A 25438-nucleotide genomic window follows, 5' to 3' on the forward strand; every position below is an offset into this window, starting at 1 on the left:
TCTCAGACGTGGCAACAGGGTGAAGAAATTACATTTTCCAATTTTAGGTCTCATTTTACAGAAATCCCTTTTCAGACATTCCCCAGACGCTTTTTTTTTCCCCCTTTTGTTGGCCCAACATTCACGCTCTGTTACTCCCCCCTCCCACCACCCCATCACATTATCCCACTCTCCCTGCCGCTCCCAAACTTTGCCCTCCTCCGAATGCCTACTTCCCCTGCCCCCCAGCTGACGCCACACCTTCCCACCTGCACCCCCCCCCCCCACCCCCAATCCCCCTAGATTTAGAACCATAGAAAAATTACGACAAAGAAAAAGGCCATTCAGCCCACCGTGTCTGCACTGGCCGAAAATATAGCCATTCAATCTAATCCCACCTTCCAGTACCTGGTCTGTAGCCTTGCAGGTTACAGCACCTCAGGTGCATGTCCAGGTACCTCTTAAATGAGTTGAGGATTCCTGGCAGTGAATTTCAGACACCCACCACCCTCTGGCTTTTCCTCATGTCCCCTCTAATCTTCCAGCAATCACCTTAAATCTGTGCCCCCTGGTAATTGATCTCTCCGCTAGGGGAAACAGATCTTTCCTGTCTACTCTATCTAGGTCCCTCATAATTTTGTACACCTCAGTTAAGTCACCCTTCTGCCTCCTCTGTTCTAAGGAAAACAACCCTAGCCGATCCAATCTTTCTTCATAGCTGCAACTTTCAAGCCTTGGCAACATGCTTGTAAATCTCCTCTGTACTCTCTCCAGAGCAATTATGTCCTTCCTGTAATGTGATGACCAGAACTGTACGCAGTACTCCAGCTGTGGCCTAACCAGCGTTTAATACAGTTCCAGCATTACCTCCCTGCTTTTGTATTCTATACCTCAGCCAATAAAGGAAAGCATTCCATATGCCTTCTTCACTTTATCTACCCGTCCTACATCTTCAGGGACCTGTGGACATACACTCCAAGGTCTCTCAATATTCTCCCGTTTATTGTGTATTCTTTCGCTTTGTTTTCTCTCCCCAAATGCATTACCTCACACATTTCTGGATTGAATTCCATTTGCCACTTTTCCGCCCACTCAACCAAACCATTGATATCATTCTGGAGTCTACTGCTATCCTCTTCACTATCAACTACACGACTAATTTTTGTGTCATCTGCAAATTTCCCAATCATGCCTCCCACATTTAAGTCCAAATCATTAATATATACCACAAACAGCAAGGAACCCAACACTGAGCCCTGTAGAACACCACTGGAAACAGCTTTCCATTCACAAAACCATCCGTCGACTGCTACCCTTTGTTTTCTGTCACTGAGCCAATTTTGGATCCAATCTGCCACATTTCCCATGGGCTTTTGTTTTTCTGACCAGTCTGCCACGTGGAACCTTGTCAAATGCCTTACTAAAATCCCTGATTAATCCATGCCTTTTTAAGTGGCAGTTTATCCTGTCTTTCAGAATAGATTCTAATAATTTACCCACCGCCGAGGTCAAACTGACCAGCCTATAGTTATTTGGCCTATCCCTCGCACCCTTTTTAAACAATGGTATCACGTTCACAGATCTCCAATCCTCTGGCACCTTGCCCGTATCCAGTGAGGATTTGAAGATGATCCTCAGTGCTATTTCCTCCCTGGCTTCCTTTAACAACCTGGGATGCAATCCATCCAACCCTGGCAATTTATCCACTTTCAAGGATGTTATCCCTCTAGTACTTCCTCTCATTATGCTTATCATATCTAATATTTCACATTCCTCTTCTTTTACTACAATGTCTGCATCATTCCTCTCTTTTGTGAAGAAAGACAAAAAACTCATTGAGAACCCTGCCCATATCTTCTGCATCCACACATAAATTCCCTTGTACATCTGATAGACCCTACCCTTTCTTTGGTTATCCTCTTGCTCTTAATGTACTGAAAAAACATCTTTTGGGTTTTCCTTGATTTTTCCCTGCCAATTTTTCATGTCCTCGCTTTGCTTTTCTCATTTCCTTCTTTACTTGACCCCTGCATTTTCTATACTCCTCTAGGCTTTCTAAAGTATTAGTTTTTTGTGATCATCATAAGCTTTCTTTTCCTGCTTTAACTTACACTCTATGCTTCTGGATAACCGGGGTTGGGGGGGGGCTCTAGATTTGTCCGTAAACCCTTTATCTTTGTGGGGACATGCCTACACTCTAGAATCTCGTTTATGAATGCCTCCCACTGGTTTGCCACTAATTTTCTTTCCAGTAACTGTATCCAGTCCACTTTCGCCAGATCACCTCTCAGTTTTCTAAATTGGGGGAAGGCAAATTTTACAACTTTTACACCTGGTTTATCTTTGTCCTTTTCCATGATTATGCTGAAACTTGCTGTATTATGGTCAATGACTGTGTTATTTCATCCACTTGCCCAGCTTCATTACCGAAGACTAAATGTAGAATTGCGCCCCCTCTTGGGCTTGTTACGTGCTGGCTAAAAGTTCTCTTGAATGCAGTTCAAGAATTTTGTTCCCTCTGTGCCCTTCACACTGTTTGTATCCCAGTTGAAATTGGGGTAGTTGAAATCTCCAACTATTATTGCTCTATAGTTTTTACACTCAGAAATTTGCCTACATATTTGGGGGTCTATAGTACACTCCTAGTAGTGTAACTGCCCCTTTTTTCATTTCTGATCGCCACCCATTCATTTAGCATATCATCCCTCCTCACAGCTGTTATTGATTCCTTAACCAATAATGCTACACCCGCTCCTTTTTTTATCCCCCTCTATCCCGCCTGAAACTCTATATCCAGGGATGTTGAGCTGCCATTCTTGCCCCTCTTTAAGCCAAGTTTCCGTTATAGCAATGATATCATGCTGCCATGTGTCTATCTGTGCCCTCAGCTCATCGGCTTTATTTGCTATATTCCTTGCATTTAAATAAATACCTTTTTAACACTGCCAAATCCTGTGCTGGACACTTTATTTAACCTTTTGCTTCTTCTGTCTTTCAGAGTCACTCGCTAATTTTCTGCTTCCCGTTCCCTGCCCTGAATTTGTCCTATCTGAAACTGCCCTTAGGTTCCCATCCCCCTGCCAAACTAGTTTAAAACCATCCCCAACAGCACTAGCAAACCTCCTTGCAAGGATACTTGTCCCAGTCCTGTGCAGGTGTAGACTGTCCGGCTTGTACAGGCCCCACCTTCCCTAGAACCAGTCCCAATGCCCCAAAAATCTGAAGCCCTCCCTCCTGCACCATTTCTCTAGCCACGCATTCATCTGGTGTATTTTCCTATTTCTCAACTCATTAGCATGTGGCCTTAGAAGTAATCTGGAGATTCCTACCTTTTGAGGTCCTGCTTGCTAATCTCGTTCCTAACTCCCTAAACTCAGCCTGCAGGTTCTTCTTATGTTTTTGGTACCAACATGGAACACGACCTCCGGCTGTGAGGAAACTTGCCATCCAGGAATCACGTCTGCGACCACAAACACCTATCTGTTCCTCTCACTATAGAATCCCCTATCACTATTGCTCTCTTGTCTTTTCTCCTCCCTCCCTGCACAGCTGAGCCACCCATGGTGCTCTGGTCATAACTCTTGCTGCACTCTCCAGAGGAACCCTCTCTTCCCTCGGTACTCAGAACTGAATACCGGTTAAAAAGTGGGATGCTCTCTGGGGTCTCCTGCACTACCTGCCTTGACTTTGTCTGTCCAGCAGCCACCCAGTCCCTCTCTGCCTGTGCTCTCTTCAGCTCCGGGGTGACTACCTGCTGAAACGTGCTATCCACCTAGTTCTCTGCCTCGCGGATGCACCACAGTGACTCCAGCCGCCGCTTGAGTTCAAAACCTGGAGCTCAAGCTTCTGCAGCCAGTGACACTTCCTGCAGATGTGTTTGTCAAGGACACATGGTGTGTCCGCAACTTCCCACATACCACAGGAGGCACATTCCACTTGTTCAAGCTGCTCTGCCATTACTTAGCTTTACAAACTAATTATTACTAATGTAATAAGTAGAATAACTTGCCAGTTACTTGCCAATCAGCTTCTTCCCCTGTACCGTGGAGACTGAAAAGGTAGAAAAGAGAAGAGACTGAAGAGCACCTCCTTCCCCGAGTCAGTGAAATCCCTCACACACAACTCTCAGCCTTACTCTGTCCAAACAGCACTATTCCAATTAGTAATTAAATTACGCTAACTAAAACCTTAGTACTAACCTTATCACTTACAAGGTAGCTATTTGATGGTTTTAAAAAAAGAACTTTGTTCTCTTTTTTTTTAAAGCTATTTCCAGGCAGTAACAGCTGTTATTTACCAACCGATCAGCTTATGGATTTGTATTTTCATCCATGATTATTGAAAGTGTAAATAAATTTTATTCTTGCTTTGTTTTGAGAAGTCTAAAGGATGGAAGAAGAATTCTCTTCAAAGCATTTCTGCTGTAGTGTTCAAATTTCTGTTTCCTTTACAGAAGCACAATGAAGACTTGGAGGCTGAGGCTGTGAATTCGCTTTTTAACCTAGTTTGTGACACTTATTCGGTGAGTGACCCATCTCCTCCTCGTGGTTTAATGATTTTAGAGGTGTTTGGAAATGCTGCTGTCCCTTCACTGGGTGAAAACATTGTGAGCCTTGCCCAAGAAATTCTATGTTTTTCTGCAAATTACAAACTTTACTCAGCTCTACTTCATACAATCATGAAATGGTCACCACCTGTGCTGTAATCATTCAGCGAGGTGTGTCCGTGCTGACTTTCCAAGTCCCCTTTCCCCATTGCCCTGCAAATATTCTCTCATCAGGCGCTTATCCAGTTCCCTTTTGAAAGCCACAATTGGCTCCACCACACTCTCAGACAGTGCATTCCAGATCCTAAACACGCACTGAACCTGCCTCCACCACACTCTCAGACAGTGCATTCCAGATCCTAAACAGTCACTGAATCTGCCTCCACCACACTCTCAGACAGTGCATTCCAGATCCTAAACACTCACTGAACCTGCCTCCACCACACTCTCAGTGCTTTCCAGATCCTAAACACTCGCTGAACCTGCCTCCACCACACTCTCAGACAGAGCTTTCCAGATCCAAAACACACATTGAACCTGCCTCAATGACACGCTCAGACAGTGCATTCCAGATCCTAAACACTCACTGAACCTGCCTCCACCACATTCTCAGACAGAGCTTTCCAGATCCAAAACACACATTGAACCTGCCTCAACGACACGCTCAGACAGTGCATTCCAGATCCGAAACACTCACTGAACCTGCCTCCACCACATTCTCAGACAGAGCTTTCCAGATCCAAAACACACATTGAACCTGCCTCAACGACACGCTCAGACAGTGCATTCCAGATCCTAAATACTCACTGAACCTGCCTCCACCACACTCTCAGATAGTGCTTTCCAGATCCTAAACACTCGCTGAACCTGCCTCCACCACACTCTCAGACAGAGCTTTCCAGATCCGAAACACTCACTGAACCTGCCCACCACACTCTCAGACAGTGTATTCCAGATCCTAAACACTCACTGAACCTGCCTCCACCACAGTCTCAGACAGTGCATTCCAGATGCTAAACACTCACTGAACCTGCCTCCACCACACTCTCAGACAGTGTATTCTGGATCATAACCACTTGCTGATTATTTTTTTTTAAAAGTTTTTCCTCATGCTCCTGTTGCTTCTGTAAATCAGTGTCCTCTGGTTCTTGGCCCTTCTGCCAATATTATTATTGGGGGTTGCGCAAGCGGTCTGAATTGATTATTGAAGGAATGGTGGTACATTTCCAGGTCAGGATGATGTGTGACTTGGAGGGGAACTTGGGCAATGTTGGTGTTTCCATGAGCCTAATGTCCTTGTCATTCCAGGTGGTAGAGATCACAGGTTTGGAAGGTGCTGTTGAAGGAGCCTTGGTGAGTTGCTGCAGTGCATCTTGTAGATGGTACACACTGCTGCCACTCTGCGCCGGTGGAAGGGGTGACTGTGGAAGGTGACAATCAAGCGGGCTGCTTTGCCCTGAATAGTATTGAGCTTCTTGAGTGTTGTTGGAGCTTCACTCATCCAGGCAAGTGGAGAGTATTCCATCACACTCCTGATTTGCGCTTTGAAGATGGTGGACAGGCTTTGGGGAATCATTCACCACAATTTTCCAGCCTCTAGCCTGCTGTTGTAGACATAGCATTTAGTTGGCTAGTCCAGTTTAATTTCTGGTCAATGATGGCCTCCAGGATGTTGTTGCTGGGGATTCAATGTGAGTAATGCTATTGAATATCAAGGGGTGATGGTTTCTCTTGTTGGAGATGATTGTTGCCCACCACCTGTGTGGTGCGAAATGCTGCTTGCCACTTAGTTCGAGACTGAATGTTGTCCAGGTCTTACTGCAAGTGTGCATGGGCTGTTTTGCTATCTGAGGAGCTATGAATGAAATTGAACACTGTGCAATCATCAGTGCCTCCTTCTGATATTATTGATGAAGCAGCTGATGATATTTGGGTCTAGGACTCTGACCTGAGGAACTCTTGCAGTGATGGCTTGGGATGCAGAGATTGATCTCACAACAGCCACAGCCATCTTCCTTTGTGCTAGGCATGATTCCAACCAGTGTAAAGTATCTGACTAATTCCCATTCACTTCAATTTTGCCAGGGTTCCTTGATGTCACACTCTGTCAAATGCTGCCTTGATGTCAAGGGCAGTCACTGTCACCTCACCTCTTGAATTCAGCTCTTTTGTCCATGTTTGGACCAAGGCTGTAATGAGGTCAGGAGCCGACTGATCCTGGTGGAATCCAACCTGAGTGTCAGTGAGCAGGTTGTTGCTGAGCAAGTGCCACTTGATAGCACTGTTGACCACCCCTTCCATCACTTTGCAGATGATCGAGAGTAGACTGAAGTGGTAATTGGCTGGGTTGGATTTGTCCTGCTTTTTGTGGACAGGACATACCTGGGAAATTTTCCACATTCAGCTTTTGCTGATGGCTTGTAGCATCTCATGGATGCCCAGATTTGAGTTTCTAGATCTGTTTTGAATCTGTCAATTAACACGGTGGTAGTGCCACAGCAGGATGGAGGATATTCTCAGTGTGAAGGGAGGATTTTGACTCCACAAGGACTGTGCAGTGGTCACTCCTACCAATACTGTCACGGACAGATAGATTGAGTACAAAGTCGTCGTTTTTACCTTTTGTTCGTTTTCTCTCTCTGCCCTTGGTGCTTCTTCAAAGTAGTGTTCAACATGGAGGAATACTGCTTGATCAGCTGAGGAAGGGTGGCAGGTGGTCGTCAACAGGAGTTCCCTTGCCCATGTTTGACCTAATGCCATAAAACTTCATGGGGACCAGAGTCAATGCTGCAGATTCCCTGGGCCACTCCTGGCCCACTGAGGGTCTGCTCTGCCCATGGGGTAGAACATACCCAGGGATGGTGATGGAGGAGTCTGGGACATTATCTTTCAGGTATGACTATGTCACGGTGTTGCTTGATTAGTTTTTGAGACTGCTCTCAATTTTGGCACAAGTCCTCCGATGTCGGGTCAAATGGGCAGGGTGTCCCTTTGCCATATCTGGTGCCTCGGTCAATGCTGGGCAGTCCTTCTGTGGTTTTTTTTTTTTGTTTTTTTTTTGTAGCAATTTGGTACAACTGAGTGGCTTGCTAGACCATTTCAGAGTCAACCACATTGCTGTGGGTCTAGAGTCACACATAGGCCAGACCAGGTAAGGACAACAGATTTCCTTCCCTGAAGAACATTGAACTAGTTGGGTTAATTACAGCAATCAAGTAATTTCATGGTCGCAATTACTCATACTAGCTTTTTAATTTTAGATTTATTTAATTAACTGAATTTAAATTCCCTAGCTGCCGTGGTGGAATTTGAACTCGTGTCTGAATCCTTAGTCCAGGGTCAATGGATTACTAGTCCAGTAACATAACCATTATGCTACATAAGGTGGCTTTTGCATTTTTCTCCCAATTCCCACATTAAAACACTGGCTCTGGGGATATTATTGGGAATAAATCTTAAATTGGTAACAGGTGCTGGTTTTCTAATTTGAGGTATCTGGAAATTAATGGGAATAAGGATTTAAATTGAAAATGTGGCCCAAGGTAAATGTTTGGACTAGTGTTGCCAATTCTGGTTGGAGGTATTCCTGGAGATATGGTCAAGTGGCAATCCTGTACTTCAGGAATTTTTCTTCTGATTTCACAGCAGCAGCTATTGTGTGAGAAGTTGTAAGAACCAGGAGGGTAACCTGAGGTGGGAGGAACTTTGATTCCACCAGCAACTAACAGTAACTCACCTGTGTTCCGACCAGGTGAGGAAGGGGTCTCTGGCTCCCCTTTCGCCCCTTCTCTAGTTTGACCACAACAGGGTTTTAAGCTAAATCGCTGTGTTAAAAGAAGTTACCATCTCAGTGAGCCCTTGCTCACTGTTCCTCAAATTATAATTGTATATGAACCAGTCATGTTTTATTGAGTTTAAACAAGAAAGATGTAAATTTATTAACCTTATCACTAAAAATGCATGACACATTCACACTCATTCAGGCAAGAGGTGCACACACACTAATAGATATTGAGGGGAAGAGAGAGTTGGGAGGTTGAAGTAAAGTCTGTAATAAGTGGAATTCAAATACTGAGTTTGTGTCCTTAGTTGAAAGTCTTGAAGTACTCACTGGAACACGTGCACAATTCGGGCTTGCTTCTCTGGTTCCGGAAAGCAGGAGTGAGGCTTTTTCGGTCCTCTTTGTTGCCTGTAAGGATCTACAGTCTTGAGGCTTAGTAGCTGCCACCAAAGCTCCCCTGGGACTTTGCTGGAGAGGGAGTCAGGAGAGAGAGAGATGTTCCTTCCTTGGATTTCAGTTACTGTCTTTCTTCTGAAGCACAGTTCACAAACTCAGTTACACAGGCAGATATGTTACCTTTGTTTGAAAATAGAAGTTTCTGGAAGGTTTTTTGAAATTAAAAATTCTTAAACTGTGCAAACATACTTGGTTGGGGGGTGGGGGTGGTGGCTTGGCTATTTCAAAGTCAATGGGTGTCGACGGCTTTTGACAACCAATGTTGACAAATCCATTCTAGTTAATTGAATTGGGGAGCACACCCGTTGTTCTGGCTAGACTGGGTAATCACCTCTGTCTCCCAGCCAGCAGTTGGTTTCTCATATGCAAATTGTATGTTGCCGTCTTTAGCTGTTCTGGTCTGCTTTTAAAAGTTATTTGTAATAATATCCAGTAAAAGTTCTCGGGCAAAGTTTCACATAACAAAATTAATTATTTTTCATTTGGCATGTATGGTTTCTGTCACACCTCCGTACCACACCAAATGAAATGCAATAAAGGGGAGCATTTCGTTATAAGTTTTTTTTTTTAAAAAAGAAAACACATGCATTTCTCTCATTCATTCTCATCCATTCAGAAATCTTATAAAAGTTGTTGCAGCTTGTCTTTCCTCTGCAGCAGTGCTGCTTTAAACTGCCCTTCCCCCTTGAAGTGGGTTTGAGATGGTTAGGTGTTGTCCAATGGGTTTACGGTTTCTTTAGTATAACTTTGCAATAACCTGGGGATGGGCATCTCAATAAACATGATATATGGGGGAGCTTGGTGTCTGCAAATTTCCACAATTGTCTAGGGTGAGTTCTTCTTTGTGCACAAGTTCTACCCCTGTAGCTGCTGCTTCTGCAACATGTGGTTTTAACTTGGTCTCTGAGGTTTCCTCTGGGCCTTTGTTCTGGTTGGGGTCTGAAGTAAGATTGTTGGATTTAATTAGCTGTGGGCTTGAGTTCTGATCATGTGAGTCTGCAGTGGGTGGATCCACCCTGACCTCACTTCCAGTGCTCTGGTGAGTTATACAGGGGTTACTCATTTTTAAGGCATTTTTATTTCCCTTTTCTTCTGACTCTGGGGAGGGTCCCTTTTGCTAATCTCCCTTATATCCTCTGGGACATTCCTGCTCATAGATATCTGTTCAGATTCCACTGTACTCTACTGCGGCACTTAGACTAGGTGAGACATCACCCTTGCTGTTTCTCTTCCCTTTTGGAAACCTTTCTCATCTCTGCAGGTCTCCGTAAAGGTTGCTAGCAGTCCTGGTACGGTGCTCCTTTTGTCTACATTTATGTAAGAGGTTGTGGGGGCTAATTTTTCCAACATTTCAGAGTTGGCTGACTGGGCAGTAGGGAGTTCCATTTGGGAATCCTCCTTTAACCTGTCCTCCTGTGCTTTCTGTCCCCTTCCTCCCTAACTCTCTGACCTATGCTTGCCTGTCCCCTTTTGTTCTCAGCAAGGGTCCCTCATCATTCACCAGCCCTCTGCTGGAAGGTTTCCCAAAAGCCAGTATAGGAATTAGGGGTGCAGATTTCACTACAGGTTGGGGTTTCCCCTCAATCTGGCACATGTGCCAACTCCTACAGAACTCCACTACATCTTTGTGGAGTTTTGGCCAGTCAAACCGCTGTCTTCTGCAGGTTTTGGTTTCTCGTACACAGACATGTACAGCCATTGTAAACTCAGGCCATTCTTAATATTAATTTGTTTTTGTGGGATGTGGGCATCACTGGCAAGGCCCATCCCTAATTGCGCTTGACAACTGAGTGGCTTGCTCGGCCATTTCAGAGGACAGTTAAGAGTCAACCTGCTGCTCTCTCGTGTTTAAGTCTTCGGAAGAAGGAATTTTCCTCCACACAAGATCAGATGGCAGATTGCTCAACCTTGCCCGTCTTAGAGCAAAGACCAAAGTATGGAAAGTCCTCTTCAGGGAACTCCTCTTTGCTGACGATGCTGCATTAACATACCACACAGAAGAGTGTCTGCAGAGACTCATCAGATTGCGGCTGCCTGCAATGAATTTGGCCTTTTCAGTTTCAAAAAAATGAAAATCATGGGACAGGACATCAGAAATGCTCCATCCATCAATAACTGCGACTGTGCTCTGGAAGTGGTTCAAGAGTTCACCTATCTGGCTCAACCGTAACCAGCAAGCTGTCTCTCGATGCAGAAATCAACAAGCGCATGGGAAAGACGTCTGCTATGTCCAGACTGGCCGAGGGTGTGGGAAAATAGCGCACCGACATGGAAAACAAAAGTCTGAGTGTTTCAAGCCTGTGTCTTCGGTATCTTGCTCTACGGCAGCGAGGCCTGGACAACATATGTCAACCAAGAGTGACGTCTCAAGGCATTCCATCTTCGCTGCCTCCGGAGAATCCTTGGCATCAGGTGGTAGGACTGTATCTCCAATGCAAAATTCCTCGAGGCAGCCAGCATCCCCAGGATGTATGCCCTACTGAGCCAGCGGCGCTTGAGATGGCTTGGCCATGTGAGCCGCATGGAAGATGGCAGGATTCCCAAGAACGCTTTGTACAGCAAGCTCGCCACTGGTATCGGACCCACCGGCCGTCCGTGTCTCTGCTTTAAAGATGTTTGAAAATGCGACATGAAGTCCTGCGACATTGACCATAAGTCGTGGGAATCACTTGCCAGCGGTTGCTGGAGCTGGCGGACAGCCATAAAGGCGGGGCTGAAGAGACTCAGCAGCTGGCAGGAAAAGAGACAGAAGTGTAACAGACCAGACAACCAACTTCACCTTCAGAGTCGTACAGCATAGAAACAGGCCCTTCGGCCCACTGTGTCCATGCCGACCATAATGCCTATCTATACTAATCCCACCTGCCTGCATTAATTCCATATCCCTCTATGCCTTGCTCATTCAAGTACCTGTCCAGATGCCTCTTCAATGTTGCTACTGTTCCTGCCTCCACCACCTCCTCAGGCAGCTCATTCCAGATACCCACTATTCTTTGTGAAAAATTTACCCCATGAGAGATGGCAAATGGAGTTTAATGCGGAAAAGTGAGAGGTGATTCACTTTGGAAGGAGTAACAGGAATGCAGAGTACTGGGCTAATGGGAAGATTCTTGGTAGTGTAGATGAACAGAGAGATCTTGGTGTCCAGGTGCATAAATCCCTGAAAGTTGATACCCAGGTTAATAGGGCTGTTAAGAAGGCATATAGTGTGTTAGCTTTTATTAGTAGGGGGATCGCGTTTCGGAGCCACGAGGTCATGCTGCAGCTGTACAAAACTCTGGTGAGACTGCACCTGGAGTATTGCGTGCAGTTCTGGTCACCGCATTATAGGAAGGATGTGGAAGCTTTGGAAAGGGTGCAGAGGAGATTTACTAGGATGTTGCCTGGTATGGAGGGAAGGTCTTACGAGGAAAGGCTGAGGGACTTGAGGTTGTTTTCATTGGAGAGAAGGAGGAGGAGAGGTGACTTAATAGAGACATATAAGATAATCAGAGGGTTAGATAGGGTGGATAGTGAGAGTCTTTTTCCTCGGATGGTGATGGCAAACACGAGGGGACTTAGCTTTTTGAGGGGTGATAGATATAGGACAGATGTTAGAGCTAGTTTCTTTACTCAGAGAGTAGTAGGGGCGTGGAACGCCCTGCCTGCGACAGTAGTAGACTCGCCAACTTTAAGGGCATTTAAGTTGTCATTGGATAGACATATGGATGAAAATGGAATAGTTTAGGTCAGATGGTTTCACAGGTCGGTGCAACATCGAGGGCCGAAGGGCCTTTACTGCACTGTAATGTTCTAATTCTAATTCTTTGATCCCCTTTAAACCTCATCCCTCTCACCTTAAATCTATGCTCTCTGGGTTTTTGTCACCCCTACCATGGGAAACAGACTCTGGCTATCTACCCTATCTATGCCTCTCGTAATTTTATATACCTCTTATGTCCCCTCTCAGCCTCCTTCGCTCCAGGGAAAACAGACCCAGCCTATCCAATCTCTCTTTATAACTCAAGCCCTCCAAACCAGGCAACATCCTTGTGAATCTTTTCTGCATCCTCTCTAGATTAATCACATCTTTCCTGTACTGCGGCGACCAGAACTGCACACAGTACTCCAAATGCGGCATAACCAACCTTGTGTACAACTGTAACATGACGTCCCAACTCTTGTACCCAATGCCTCGGCTGATGAAGGCAAGCATGTCATACGCCTTCTTTACCACCCTGTCTACCTGTGTTGCCACTTTCAGGGAACTATGTACTTGCACCCCAAGCTCTCTCTGCTCAAAAACACTCCGCAGGGCCCTGCCATTCACTGTATATGTCCTGCCCTGGTTTAACTTCCCAAAATGCATCACTTTGCACTTGTCTGCATTAAATTCCATTTGCCAATCCCTTGCCCACTTTCCCAGTTGATCTATATCCTGTTATAACCTTACACAACCTTCTTCACTGTCCACTATACCACCAATTTTGGTGTCATCTGCAAACTTACTAATCATGCCCCCTACATTCACATCCAAGTGATTAATATATACGACAAACAGAGGGCCCAGCACTGATCCCTGCGGCACACCACTGGTCACCGGCCTCCAATCTGAAAAACAGAGCATGTGGAAGAGTCTGTCACTCTAGAACTGGACTCTATAACCACTCCAGGCGCTGGTCCACAAATCACTGATCACCTCTAGGCACTTGCCCATTGTCTGTCGGGACAAGGAGGCCAAAAAGGAAAGGACATGTTAAAAGTCACATGTAGGCCAGACCAGATAAGGACAGCAGATTTCCTTCCCTAAAGGACATTAGTGAACCAGATGGGTTTTTACAACAATTGGCAATGGTTTCATGGGCATTCGACTAGCTTTTCAATTCCAGATTTATTAATTGAATTCAAATTTCACCATCTGATGTGATGGGATTCGAACCCATGTCCCCAGTGCATTAGCCTGGGTTCTGGATTACTGTGGGTTTCCTAGATCAGTGACATTACCACTGCGCTGCCACCTCTCCCATATATTTCCCTACGCTATCTCGGTGGCACCACTAACTAGTGAACCTCTGTCCACTCTTTGTCCTTAAGTCTGTGAGGGGACCTCCACTTCTCATTCATTACCTCATTCTTTACATAGCAGCAATCAGGGGCTCCCTCTGCTTCAATTTCAGTTTGTGCAACCTGTGCTAACTTTCTTAATACTGGTTCGGCTTGCTGAGCCTCAACTGGGGAAGATTTGTTTAATGCATTTCCTGAGTCCTCCAACTTCCCAAAGAAGGTTTCAGACAACAGGGTCATCTGTCTGTAGTGCCAATTCAGTCACCTCTGAGGGAGCGGGTTTGGCCACAGTCCGAGTCACTACACACTGGGGGAAATTCAGGAGACCGTCTCCTGCCACTGCCCTTTCTCTCTGACCTCCTTCAGTGTCTGTACTACTGGAGAAGCTACCACCTTTGCCCCCACCAGATCATTATCTAGGAGCAGGTCAACCCTGACAACAGGCAAACTAGGGACAATCCCCACAGTCACAAGTCCCGAAAGTGGTTGATGGTCGGCACAGACTCGGTGGGCCGAAGGGCCTGTTTCAATGCTGTATCTCTAAATAAATAAACTAGGTTGCACTCTAAGCGTACCCGCTGTAAAGATATGGGTGTACACCGTCCTCTGATACTATTCACCAACATTTTGGTATTTACTGCACTCTCTGGGTGAAAGTTCATGCCTTTCCTCAGCAAAAGAGATCTGGTGGCCCATGTATCCCTGAGTATGACTATGGGCTTGCTTGCCCCACTTGAGGGGTATGGGGTTACTCTCCCTTCAGATACAAAATCCTGATAACTGTCAGGGATCTCCTTAAATATTCCTGCACCCACAGCAGTAATTTTACTGTGTCTTTTTGCTGTTGTAGTTAAAACCACAGCCTGCTCTGCAGTGCTTTCCATTCGGGTCCCCTCTCCTGCATTGGGCAGGTGTGCCCTGATTTTGTTTTTTTTTCATGAGATGTGTGCATCGCTGGCTAGGCCAGCATTTATTGCCCGTCCCTAATTGCCCTTGAGAAGGTGGTGGTGAGCTGTCGTCTTGAACCGCTGCAGTCCATGTGGGGGAGGTACATCCACAGTGCTGTTAGGAAGGGAGTTCCAGGATTTTGACCCAGCGACAGTGAAGGAACGGTGATATAGTTCCAAGTCAGGATGGTATGTGACTTGGAGGGGAACTTGCAGGTGGTGGTGTTCCCATGCATTTGCTACCCTTGTCCTTCCAGGTGGTAGAGGTCGTGGGTTTGGAAGGTGCTGTCCAAGGAGCCTTGGTGCGTTGTTGCAGTGCATCTTGTAGATGTTACACACTGCTGCCACTGTGTCAGTGGTGGAGGGAGTGAATGTTAGTGGATGGGGTACCAATCAAGCGGGCTGCTTTGTCCTGGATAGTGTTGAGCTTCTTGAGTATTGTTGGAGCTACACCCATCCAGGCAAGTGGAGAGTATTCCATCACACTCCTGACTTGTACCTTGTAGATGGTGGACAAGCTTTGGGGAGTCAGGAGATGAGTTACTCGCTGCAGGATTTCTAGCCTCTGACCTGTTCTTGTAGCCATGGTATTTATATGGCTACTCCAGTTCAGTTTCTGGTCAATGGTAACCCGCAAGATGTTAATAGTGGGGATTCAGTGATTGTAATGCCATTGAATATCAAGGGGAGATGGTTAGATTCTCTCTTGGAGATAGTCATTGCCTGGCACTTGTGTGGCACGAATGTTACTTGCCATTTATCAGCCCAAGCCTGGGTATTGTCCAGGTCTTGCTGCATTTCTACACTGACTGCTTCACTATCTGAGGAGTCGCGAATGGTGTTGAACATTGTGCAATCATCAGTGAACATCCCCACTTCTGACCTTATGATTGAAGGAAGGTCATTGATGAAGCAGCTGAAGATGGTTGGGCCTAGGACACTACCCTGAGGAACTCCTGCAGTGATGTCCTGGAGCTCAGATGATTGACCTCCAACAACCATCTTCCTTTGTGCTCGGTATGACTCCAACCAGCGGAGAGTTTTCACCCCTGAATCCCATTGACTCCAGTTTTGCTAGGGCTCCTTGATGCCACACTCGGTCAAATGCTACCTTTGATGTCAAGGGCAGTCACTCTCACCCACCTCCTGAGTTCAGCTCTTTTGTCCATGTTTGAACCAAGGCTGTAATGAGGTCAGGAGCTGAGTGGCCCTGGCGGAACCCAAACTGAGCGTCACTGAGCAGGTTATTGATAAGCAAGTGCTGCTTGATGGCACTGCTGATGCCCCTTCCATCACTTTACTGATGATTGAGAGTAGGCTGATGGGGCGGTAATTGGCCGGGTTGGACCTGTCCTGCTTTTTATGCACAGGACATACCTGGGCAATTTTCCACATTGCAGGGTAGATGCCAGTGTTGTAACTGTACTGGAACAGCTTGGCTAGGGGCGCGGCAAGTTCTGGAGCACAGGTCTTCAACAGTTGCCGGAATGTTGTCAGCTTTTGCAGTATCCAGTGCCTTCAGTCGTTTCTTGATATCACGCGGAGTGAATCGAATTGCCTGAAGTCTGGCATCTGAGATACTGGGGACTTCAGGAGGAGGCCGAGATGTATCATCTACTCGGCACTTCTGGCTGAAGATTGTTGTAAATGCTTCAGCCTTCTCTTTTGCACTAAGGTGTTGGGCTCCCCCATCATTGAGGATGGGGATATTTGTGGATCAACGTCCTCCAGTTAATTTAATTGTACACCATTTACGACTCAATGTGGCAGCACTGCAGAGCTTAGATCTGATCCATTGGTTATTGGATTGCTTAGCTCTGTCGAATTTAACCTGTCGTTTTCAGCCATCAGCTCTGATGACCTGCCTTATTAAACAAAGAACAAAGATAATTACAGCACAGGAACAGGCCCTTCAGCCCTCCAAGCCTGCGCAGATCCAGATCCTCTCTCTAAACATGTCTCCTATTTTCTAAGGTTCTGTATCTCTTTTTTTCTTCCTGCCCATTCATGTATCTGTCTAGATACATCTTAAAAGACTCCATCGTGCCCGCGTCTACCACCTCCGCTGGCAACGCGTTCCAGGTGCCCACCACCCTCTGCGTAAAGAACTTTCCACGCATATCCCCCCTAAACATTTCCCCTTTCACTTTGAACTCGTGTCCTCTAGTAATTGAAACCCCCACTCTGGGGAAAAAGCCTCTTGCTGTCCACCCTGTCTATACCTCTCATGATTTTGTACACCTCAATCAGATCCCCCCTCAACCTCCGTCTTTCTAATGAAAATAATCCTAATCTACTCAACCTCTCTTCATAGCTAGCGCCCTCCATACCAGGCAACATCCTGGTGAACCTCCTCTGCACCCTCTCCAAAGCATCCACATCCTTTTGATAATGTGGCGACCAGAACTGTACGCAGTATTCCAAATGTGGCCGAACCAAAGTCCTATACAACTGTAACATGACCTGCCAACTCTTGTACTCAATGCCCCGTCCGATGAAGGAAAGCATGCCGTATGCCTTCTTGACCACTCTATTTACCTGCGTTGCCACCTTCAGGGAACAGTGGACCTGAACACCCAAATCTCTCTGGACATCAATTTTCCCCAGGACTTTTCCATTTACTGTATAGTTCACTCTTGAATTGGATCTTCCAAAATGCATCACCTCGCATTTGCCCTGATTGAACTCCATCTGCCATTTCTCTGCCCAACTCTCTAATCTATCTATATTCTGCTGTATTCTCTGACAGTCCCCTTCACTATTTGCTACTCCACCAATCTTAGTGTCGTCTGCAAACTTGCTAATCAGTCCACCTATACTTTCCTCCAAATCATTAATGTATATCACAAACAACAGTGGTCCCAGCACGGATCCCTGTGGAACACCACTGGTCACACGTCTCCATTTTGAGAAACTCCCCTCTACTGCTACTCTCTGTCTCCTGTTGCCCAGCCAGTTCTTTATCCATCTAGCTAGTACACCTTGGACCCCAAGCGCCTTCACTTTCTCCATCAGCCTGCCATGGGGAACCTTATCAAACGCCTTACTGAAGTCCATGTATATGACATCGACAGCCCTTCCCTCATCAATCAACTTTGTCACTTCCTCAAAGAATTCTATTAAGTTGGTAAGACATGACCTTCCCTGCACAAAACCATGTTGCCTATCACTGATGAGCCCATTTTCTTCCAAATGGGAATAGATCCTATCCCTCAGTATCTTCTCCAGCAGCTTCCCTAGCACTGACGTCAGGCTCACCAGTCTATAATTACCTGGATTATCCCTGCTACCCTTCTTAAACAAGGGGACAACATTAGCAATTCTCCAGTCCTCCGGGACCTCACCCGTGTTTAAGGATGCTGCAAAGATATCTGTTAAGGCCCCAGCTATTTCCTCTCTCGCTTCCCTCAGTAACCTGGGATAGATCCCATTCGGACCTGGGGACTTGTCCACCTTAATGCCTTTTAGAATACCCAACACTTCCTCCCTCCTTATGCCGACTTGACCTAGAGTAATCAAACATCTGTTCCTAACCTCAACATCCGTCATGTCCCTCTCCTCGGTGAATACCGATGCAAAGTACTCGTTTAGAATCTCACCCATTTTCTCTGAGTCCAAGCATAACATTCCTCCTTTGTCCTTTAGTGGGCCAATCCTTTCTCTAGTTACCCTCTTTCTCCTTATATATGAATAAAAGGCTTTGGGATTTTCCTTAACCCTGTTTGCTAAAGATATTTCATGACCCCTTTTAGCCCTCTTAATTCCTCGTTTCAGATTGGTCCTACATTCCCGATATTCTTTCAAAGCTTCGTCTTTCATCAGCCGCCTACACCTTATGTATGCTTCCTTTTTCCTCTTAGCTAGTTTCACAATTTCACCTGTCATCCATGGTTCGCTAATCTTGCCATTTCTATCCCTCATTTTCACAGGAACATGTCTCTCCTGAACGCTAATCAACCTCTCTTTAAAAGCCTCCCACATATCACATGTGGATTTACCTTCAAACAGCTGCTCCCAATCTACATTTCCCAGCTCCTGCCGAATTTTGGTATAGTTGGCCTTCCCCCAATTTAGCACTCTTCCTTTAGGACCACTCTCGTCTTTGTCCATGAGTATTTTAAAGCTTACGGAATTGTGATCACTATTCCCAAAGTAGTCCCCTACTGAAACTTCAACAACCTGGCCGGGCTCATTCCCCAACACCAGGTCCAGTATGGCTCCTTCCCGAGTTGGACAATTTACATACTGCTCTAGAAAACCTTCCTGGATGCTCCTTACAAATTCTGCTCCATCTGGACCTCTAACACTAAGCGAATCCCAGTCAATGTTGGGAAAATTAAAATCTCCTATCACCAGCACCCTGTTGCTCCTACATCTTTCCATAATCTGTTTACATATTTGTACCTCTATCTCACGCTCGCTGTTGGGAGGCCTGTAGTACAGCCCCAACATTGTTACCGCACCCTTCCTATTTCTGAGTTCTGTCCATATTGCCTCACTGCTCGAGTCCTCCATAGTGCCCTCCTTCAGCACAGCTGTGATATCCTCTTTGACCAGTAATGCAACTCCTCCACCCCTTTTACCTCCCTCTCTATCCCGCCTGAAGCATCGATATCCTGGGATATTTAGTTGCCAATCCTGCCCTTCCCTCAACCAAGTCTCAGTAATAGCAATAACATCATACTCCCAGGTACTAATCCAAGCCCTAAGTTCATCTGCCTTACCTACTACACTTCTTGCATTAAAACAAATGCACCTCAGACCACCAGTCCCTTTATATTCATCATCTGCTCCCTGCCTGTTCTTCCCCTTAGTCACACTGACTTCATTATCTAGTTCCTTACAGGCTTTTGTTACTACCTCCTTACTGTCAACTGACCTCAATTGGTTCCCATCCCCCTGCCACATTAGTTTAAACCCTCCCCAACAGCGTTAGCAAAAGCACCTCCAAGGACATTGGTTCCAGTCCGGCCCAGGTGTAGACCGTCCAATTTGTAATAGTCCCACCTCCCCCAGAACCGGTCCCAATGTCCCAAAAATCTGAACCCCTCCTTCCTGCACCATCTCTCAAGCCACGCATTCATCCTGACTATTCTTTCATTTTTACTCTGACTATCACGTGGCACTGGTAGTAATCCTGAGATTACTACCTCTGAGGTCCTACTTTTTAACTTGGCTCCTAACTCCCTAAACTCTGCTTGTAGGACCTCATCCTGTTTTTTACCTACATCATTAGTGCCTATGTGCACAATGACAACTGGCTGTTCACCCTCCCCCTTTAGAATGTTCTGCAGCCGATCTGAGACATCCCTGACCCGTGCACCTGGGAGGCAACATACCATTCGGGAGCCTCGTTTTCGACCACAGAACCGCCTATCTACTCCCCTTACAATCGAATCCCCTACGACTATAGCCCTTCCACTCTTTTTCCCGCCCTTCTGAACAGCAGAGCCAGCCACGGTGCCATGGACCTGGCTACTGCTGCCTTCCCCTGGTGAGCCATCTCCCCCAACAGTATCCAAAACGGTATACTTGTTTTGGAGGGAGATGACCGCAGGGGACTCCTGCGCTGCCTTCCTGCTCTTTCTCTGCCTTTTGGTCACCCATTCCCTTTCTCCCTCAGCAATCCTAATCTGCGGTGTGACCAACTCACTAAACGTGCTATCCACGACCTCCTCAGCATCGCGCATGCTCCAAAGTGAGTCCATCCGCAGCTCGAGAGCCGTCATGCGGTCTAACAAGAGCTGCAGTTGGACACACTTCCTGCACGTGAAGGAGTCAGGGACATCAGCCGTGTCCCTGAGCTCCCACATTGAGCAAGAGGAGCATGACACGGGTCTGAGATCTCCTGCCATTTTTAATCTTAAGCTTAACTTAGTTAAATGAAAAAGGAACGAAAAGTTTTTACCAATCACAATAAAACCAGAGAAATCGAAAAAGCCTTACCTTTTAAACACCCCACCGAGTCCTTTTTTTTTTTGGTTAGAGGAGGAGGGCGGGTGGGAGACACGACAAGTGTGGTGTCTCGGGTTCAGAAACCGCCCAAATATATAGTGTTTTACTTACCCAGCAGCCCCCTGGCCTCCGCCGAAAAACAAAAGGAAATTAAATTTACTTTCAAACTGACCTTCCCAGCTGCTCACTCGCTCACTCTCTGCTCCCGAAAAAGCTGCTGCAATGAAAGGAAAGTTATTTTAAACCGCCCAAATATATAGTGTTTTACTTACCCAGCAGCCCCCTGGCCTCCGCCGAAAAACAAAAGGAAATTAAATTTACTTTCAAACTGACCTTCCCAGCTGCTCACTCGCTCACTCTCTGCTCCCGAAAAAGCTGCTGCAATGAAAGGCGCAGGCCTCCGGATCTCACTCCTGCTCACAGCAGGATCTTTTTTTTTTGCTCGAGCATGGCCCCTTGTGTCCTGCTTTTGTTTCTCTCCCAGGACTGTTCAGGCTCCCAGCACCCTCCCACCCTTTTGTCCTTTTTGGGTTTGTGTGGGTGATTAGGAAAGGGTTTTACCTGAGGAACTGAATTGTACATGAGAGCGAATTCATCAGCCAGAACTGCAACTTGCTTCACTCCGTGCACTTTTTTGTTCCTTCACATCGGTCTTTATTGAGAGTGGGAGAGAGTTTTTAAATTCCTCGAAGAATCACTGCTCTGAGGTTTTCATTCATTGGCTGTACTTTAAAGGCCCTTAACTGCTGGTCAAAAGCCAGCTGCTTACTTCTCTCAAACTCCAGGTAAGTTTGATCAGATTGTTTCTGAAGGATTTGGAATTTTTTGCAGTAGGCTTTTGGTACTAGCTCATATGTCCCAAGCATTTTTAGTAAATTCATAATTTAATGAACTTTCATCTGGCAAAAGGGAATAAAGCTCATGGGCTTTTCCTGTTTGCTTGCTTTGTAGCAGTAGTGTCCAGCTCTCAGCAGCCATTTTAACTGTCTAGCAAGCTTTTCAAAAGTTACAAAAAATGCTTCCACATCTCCCTCATGAACTTCGGGATCAATTGGGAAAATTTTTAGAGCTCAGCAAATGACCGAGTTACGAGCAGTCTCCATATTGCCCATGCTTTCACTGGTGTTACTCTGTCGCCCCCTAGCTAATTCAAGCTGCCTCGACTCCCTTTCATCCTGCTCCTTCTGGAAGCTTCTCTCTCTCTCCTGTCCTCTCTCTCTCTCTCTCTTCTCTTTCTCTTTCTCTTTCTCTTTCTCTTTCTCTTTCTCTTTCTCTTTCTCTTTCTCTCTCTCTCTCTCTCTCTCTCTCTCATTTTCTCTGTCTTCTAATTCAAGTTTCCTTTGCTCCAATTGTATTTTAGCTAACATTCCCCTGTCTGAATCGGATTCCAACCCTGTCTGTAACTCTTCGGGTTTGAGGGAAAAGTGGTTGGCCACAAGTCTTAGCTTTGGCATGGAACGTGATCCTCCACTGCCCAGTCATATTCCTCAACTCTTCCATAGATAGTGCCTTTAACTTATTCCAAGTTACTTCACCCTGCCTTGGGGAGGTACTGCCTTCAGACACTGACATGTTCGTATTCTAGCAACACAAACCACAAGAAAACCTATATTGATGTCTCATTTTTTTTTTTGATTGAGATCAATTTCTCTTCTGTCTGTGGGTACAATCCTGGATGAGCCCCCAAATTTCTGTTATGATCAGATGAGGAAGGGGTATCAGGCTCCCCTTTCACCCCTTCTCTGGTTTTACAACCAGGTTTATTTTTTTTTTTTAAAAGCGATTTGGCTTCCCACCTCAGTGAGCCCTTGCTCACTGTTCCTTGAATATAATTACAAATGAACAATCAGACAGGTTTTCTTGAATTTAAACAAGAAAGATGTAAGTTTATTAACCTTATCACTCTCTAAACTGGTTAAAATTACTAAAATATGCAACATATCTATGCTCGCATTCATACAATACACACGCACACACACGAAAAGAGCTGTGAGGTTGAAGTAAAATTCATAATAAATGGAATTCAAACACTAAGTTTCAGTGTCTTTAATTAAAGTTAATTCTTGAAGTCCTCGCTGGGCCATGTGCACAATTTGGGCTTGCTTCTCTTGTTCTGGAAGGCAGGAGAGAGGCTTTAATGGGTGTTGATAAAACCATTCTAGTTAATTGAATCAGGAAGCACCCCCATTGTTCTGGCTGGACTGGGTAATCACCTCTCTTCCAGCCGGCTTTTGGCTTCTCATATGCAAATTGTGTGTGGCCTTCTTAGCTGTTCTGTTTTAAAGTTATTCGTAGTAATGCCAAGTAAAACGTCTCTGGCAAAGTTCCATCCAATGAAGTTAATATTCATTTGGCATGTGGGTTTTCTGTCACACCTGAAGTGCACTGATCACTAATGGTGGTAACATTCAGGTTCCCCTCATAACCAACAGTAATACAATAACTCACTGACTATATGTAACTGATAATAGGTGTAACTTCCTGGTATCTTACCTATAATTAGTAATTCTATAACTCACCAATATTCACCCTGAAACTGTAGCCTTTCTACCCCTGCACTGCACTGTGACTTTTAACAGGCCTGACCCCTCTCAGTCTCCTTGGACTCTGGTTGTGTGTGAATGTGATGACTCTGAACTGGGAGTCATAAGCAGCCTGTCCAGACGGACCTGGACCAACTCGAGAGATGGTACAATTTTGTTTTACTTTGCAACCAGGAACAGGATTTCCTGTGTGCAAAGTGAGGAAAGATCATCATATTCTGTCTCTGCTCTGTTTCTGAAGAATCCACAGTCAATGGCAAGCAATCTTTTTCTTTGTGGATTTATGAAATAACTTTGAACATGTGCCCTACTGACTGGATCACCTTCAACAAGGTCTCCTTAAAGTGTCTGCCATAACTGTGATCTGGAGATTAGGATCCCAGCCCCATTTTTCAACTTCTGCAATAATGGCCACCTCTGAAGATTGAGGCACCCAAGCCCTGTCACATTGCACCGATATCTATCCCACTGCCATTGTGGAGTGAGATGGGAAACTGAGAAGCTGAATTAGCAATCCTTAAAGGGGCTGCTGCATTCATTAGCTCCCTGACCCCCATTCATCACCCTTCCTGCTGCCAATCACGGAGTCTGTCCCTATCACAAAAGGATTTTGCTTGACAGAGGATCTGCAAGATTTCCATCCCCCATTGGGCAAGCCTGGCACTAATTATTATCAGACACCTGAATTTTACCCCAATAATGAAACCATTTTGATTCTTGTTAATTCATCCTTGAACAACTTGCCATTTGGGAAAGTGGTTGAATGGGGCATTAAAAAAAAAAATTAACCCAGTGCTTCGCTTATTACTTCTGTTATTACCAAGCCGCACAATGACTTTCCCAACAGGTGCTTGGTAAGTTGCTCATGAATCAGTTGTCATGGAGTTATACAGCACAGAAACAGGCCCTTTGGCCCATCGTGTCTGTGCCGGCCATCAAGCACCTAACTATTCTAGTCCCATTTTCCAGCACTTGGCCCATACCCTTATATGCTATGGCATTGCAAGTGCTCATCTAAATACTTCTTAAATGTTGTGGGGGTTCCTGCCTCTACCACCTCTTCAGGCAGTGTGTTCCAGATTCCAACCACCCTCTGGGTGAAAAAAAAATATCCTCAAAATAGTTGTGATTTTAGTGCTGCATTAACAGAGCATTGTTTTGTCTTGCAGGGTATGAAGCCAAAAGCCTGTGCAAAAGCTGAAGGAAGAAACTCATTCCCTAAATGTGCAGCCTAGTCCTGGCTGTGCAGCGACTCCGATTAAACTCCTGCTATCTCTGTATACTATGGTTCCAATGTGTTTGCATTTTAATGGCAGGAGGGACAGCAGGGTAACTTTGGTCTGAAGTGCTTGAAGGGTGGTAGGGGAAGACGGATTGCAACTCAAGTTTTGTAATAAATGTTGCTGAGTCACTGCCTGGGTCTACTGAGCTTCAGAGCAGCAGGGATCGAAAGCTGAATTCTCTTAGAAAATATTGCATACAGATATTGTAAAGGCTAAGTGAAACAAAGGCAAAATACTGCAGAAGCTGGAAATCTGAAATAAAAAGAGAAAATGCTGGAAATACTCAGCAGGCCTGGCAGCATCTGTGGAGAGAGAAACTGTTCTGACAAAAGGTCAATGGCTTAAACATTAGCCCTGTTTCTCTCGACAAATGCTGCCTGACCTGCTGAGTATTTCTAGCATTTTCTGCTTTGATTGTGTTAGTGAAATCTGTCTGGTGATACTTTGGAAATGAAAGCATAAAGATTTTTGATGCAAACACCCAACCATAAATTCCTGTACCAGTAAGATTCTCCAGGCTGTAATCTAAACTGGTTTGTGCCCCCTTCTATTCTAGTTACCGTTAATTGACAATGCAATGGATTTTTTTTAACTGAAACATTTGCTGTTTCTGCTAAAGTCAAATAAAATGCACCTTTAAAAATGGTGTTACGACCAGGTGAGAAAGGTGTCTAGGGGTCTGTTATTGTCTTCACTTGGTCTTATTGTAACAGTGTTTATTTTTAAGTGTTTTGAGCACCTCCTTTGTGAATCCTTGTTCACAGCTTTCCAAATATAAAGCAAAGAATTGAGCGTAAACAGGCTTTCTCATGTTTAAAGAAGAAACGTGAAATTTATTAAACCTTAAATTCTAATATGGTTAACGCCTACAGATATATGACGTGCCCACTAGCATGCACATGTGA

The 25438-nt window shown here is 45.4% G+C and overlaps 1 protein-coding gene across 1 annotated transcript in view; it reads left to right on the top strand.

Moving 5' to 3' along the window:
• LOC137351495 (gamma-interferon-inducible lysosomal thiol reductase-like) overlaps positions 1-25199 on the top strand; it is a 61670-nt gene extending 36471 nt beyond the window's left edge. The window contains exons 6-7 of the mRNA XM_068015944.1: positions 4433-4501; positions 24420-25199. Coding sequence (XP_067872045.1) covers positions 4433-4501; positions 24420-24485 — 135 coding nt within the window. The 3' untranslated portion in view covers positions 24486-25199. The remainder of the gene's footprint in view (positions 1-4432; positions 4502-24419) is intronic.
• The last annotated feature ends 239 nt before the right edge of the window (positions 25200-25438 follow it).

The sequence above is a fragment of the Heterodontus francisci genome, chromosome 36 (assembly GCF_036365525.1).
Source record: "Heterodontus francisci isolate sHetFra1 chromosome 36, sHetFra1.hap1, whole genome shotgun sequence".
Classification (NCBI taxonomy): Eukaryota; Metazoa; Chordata; class Chondrichthyes; order Heterodontiformes; family Heterodontidae; genus Heterodontus; species Heterodontus francisci.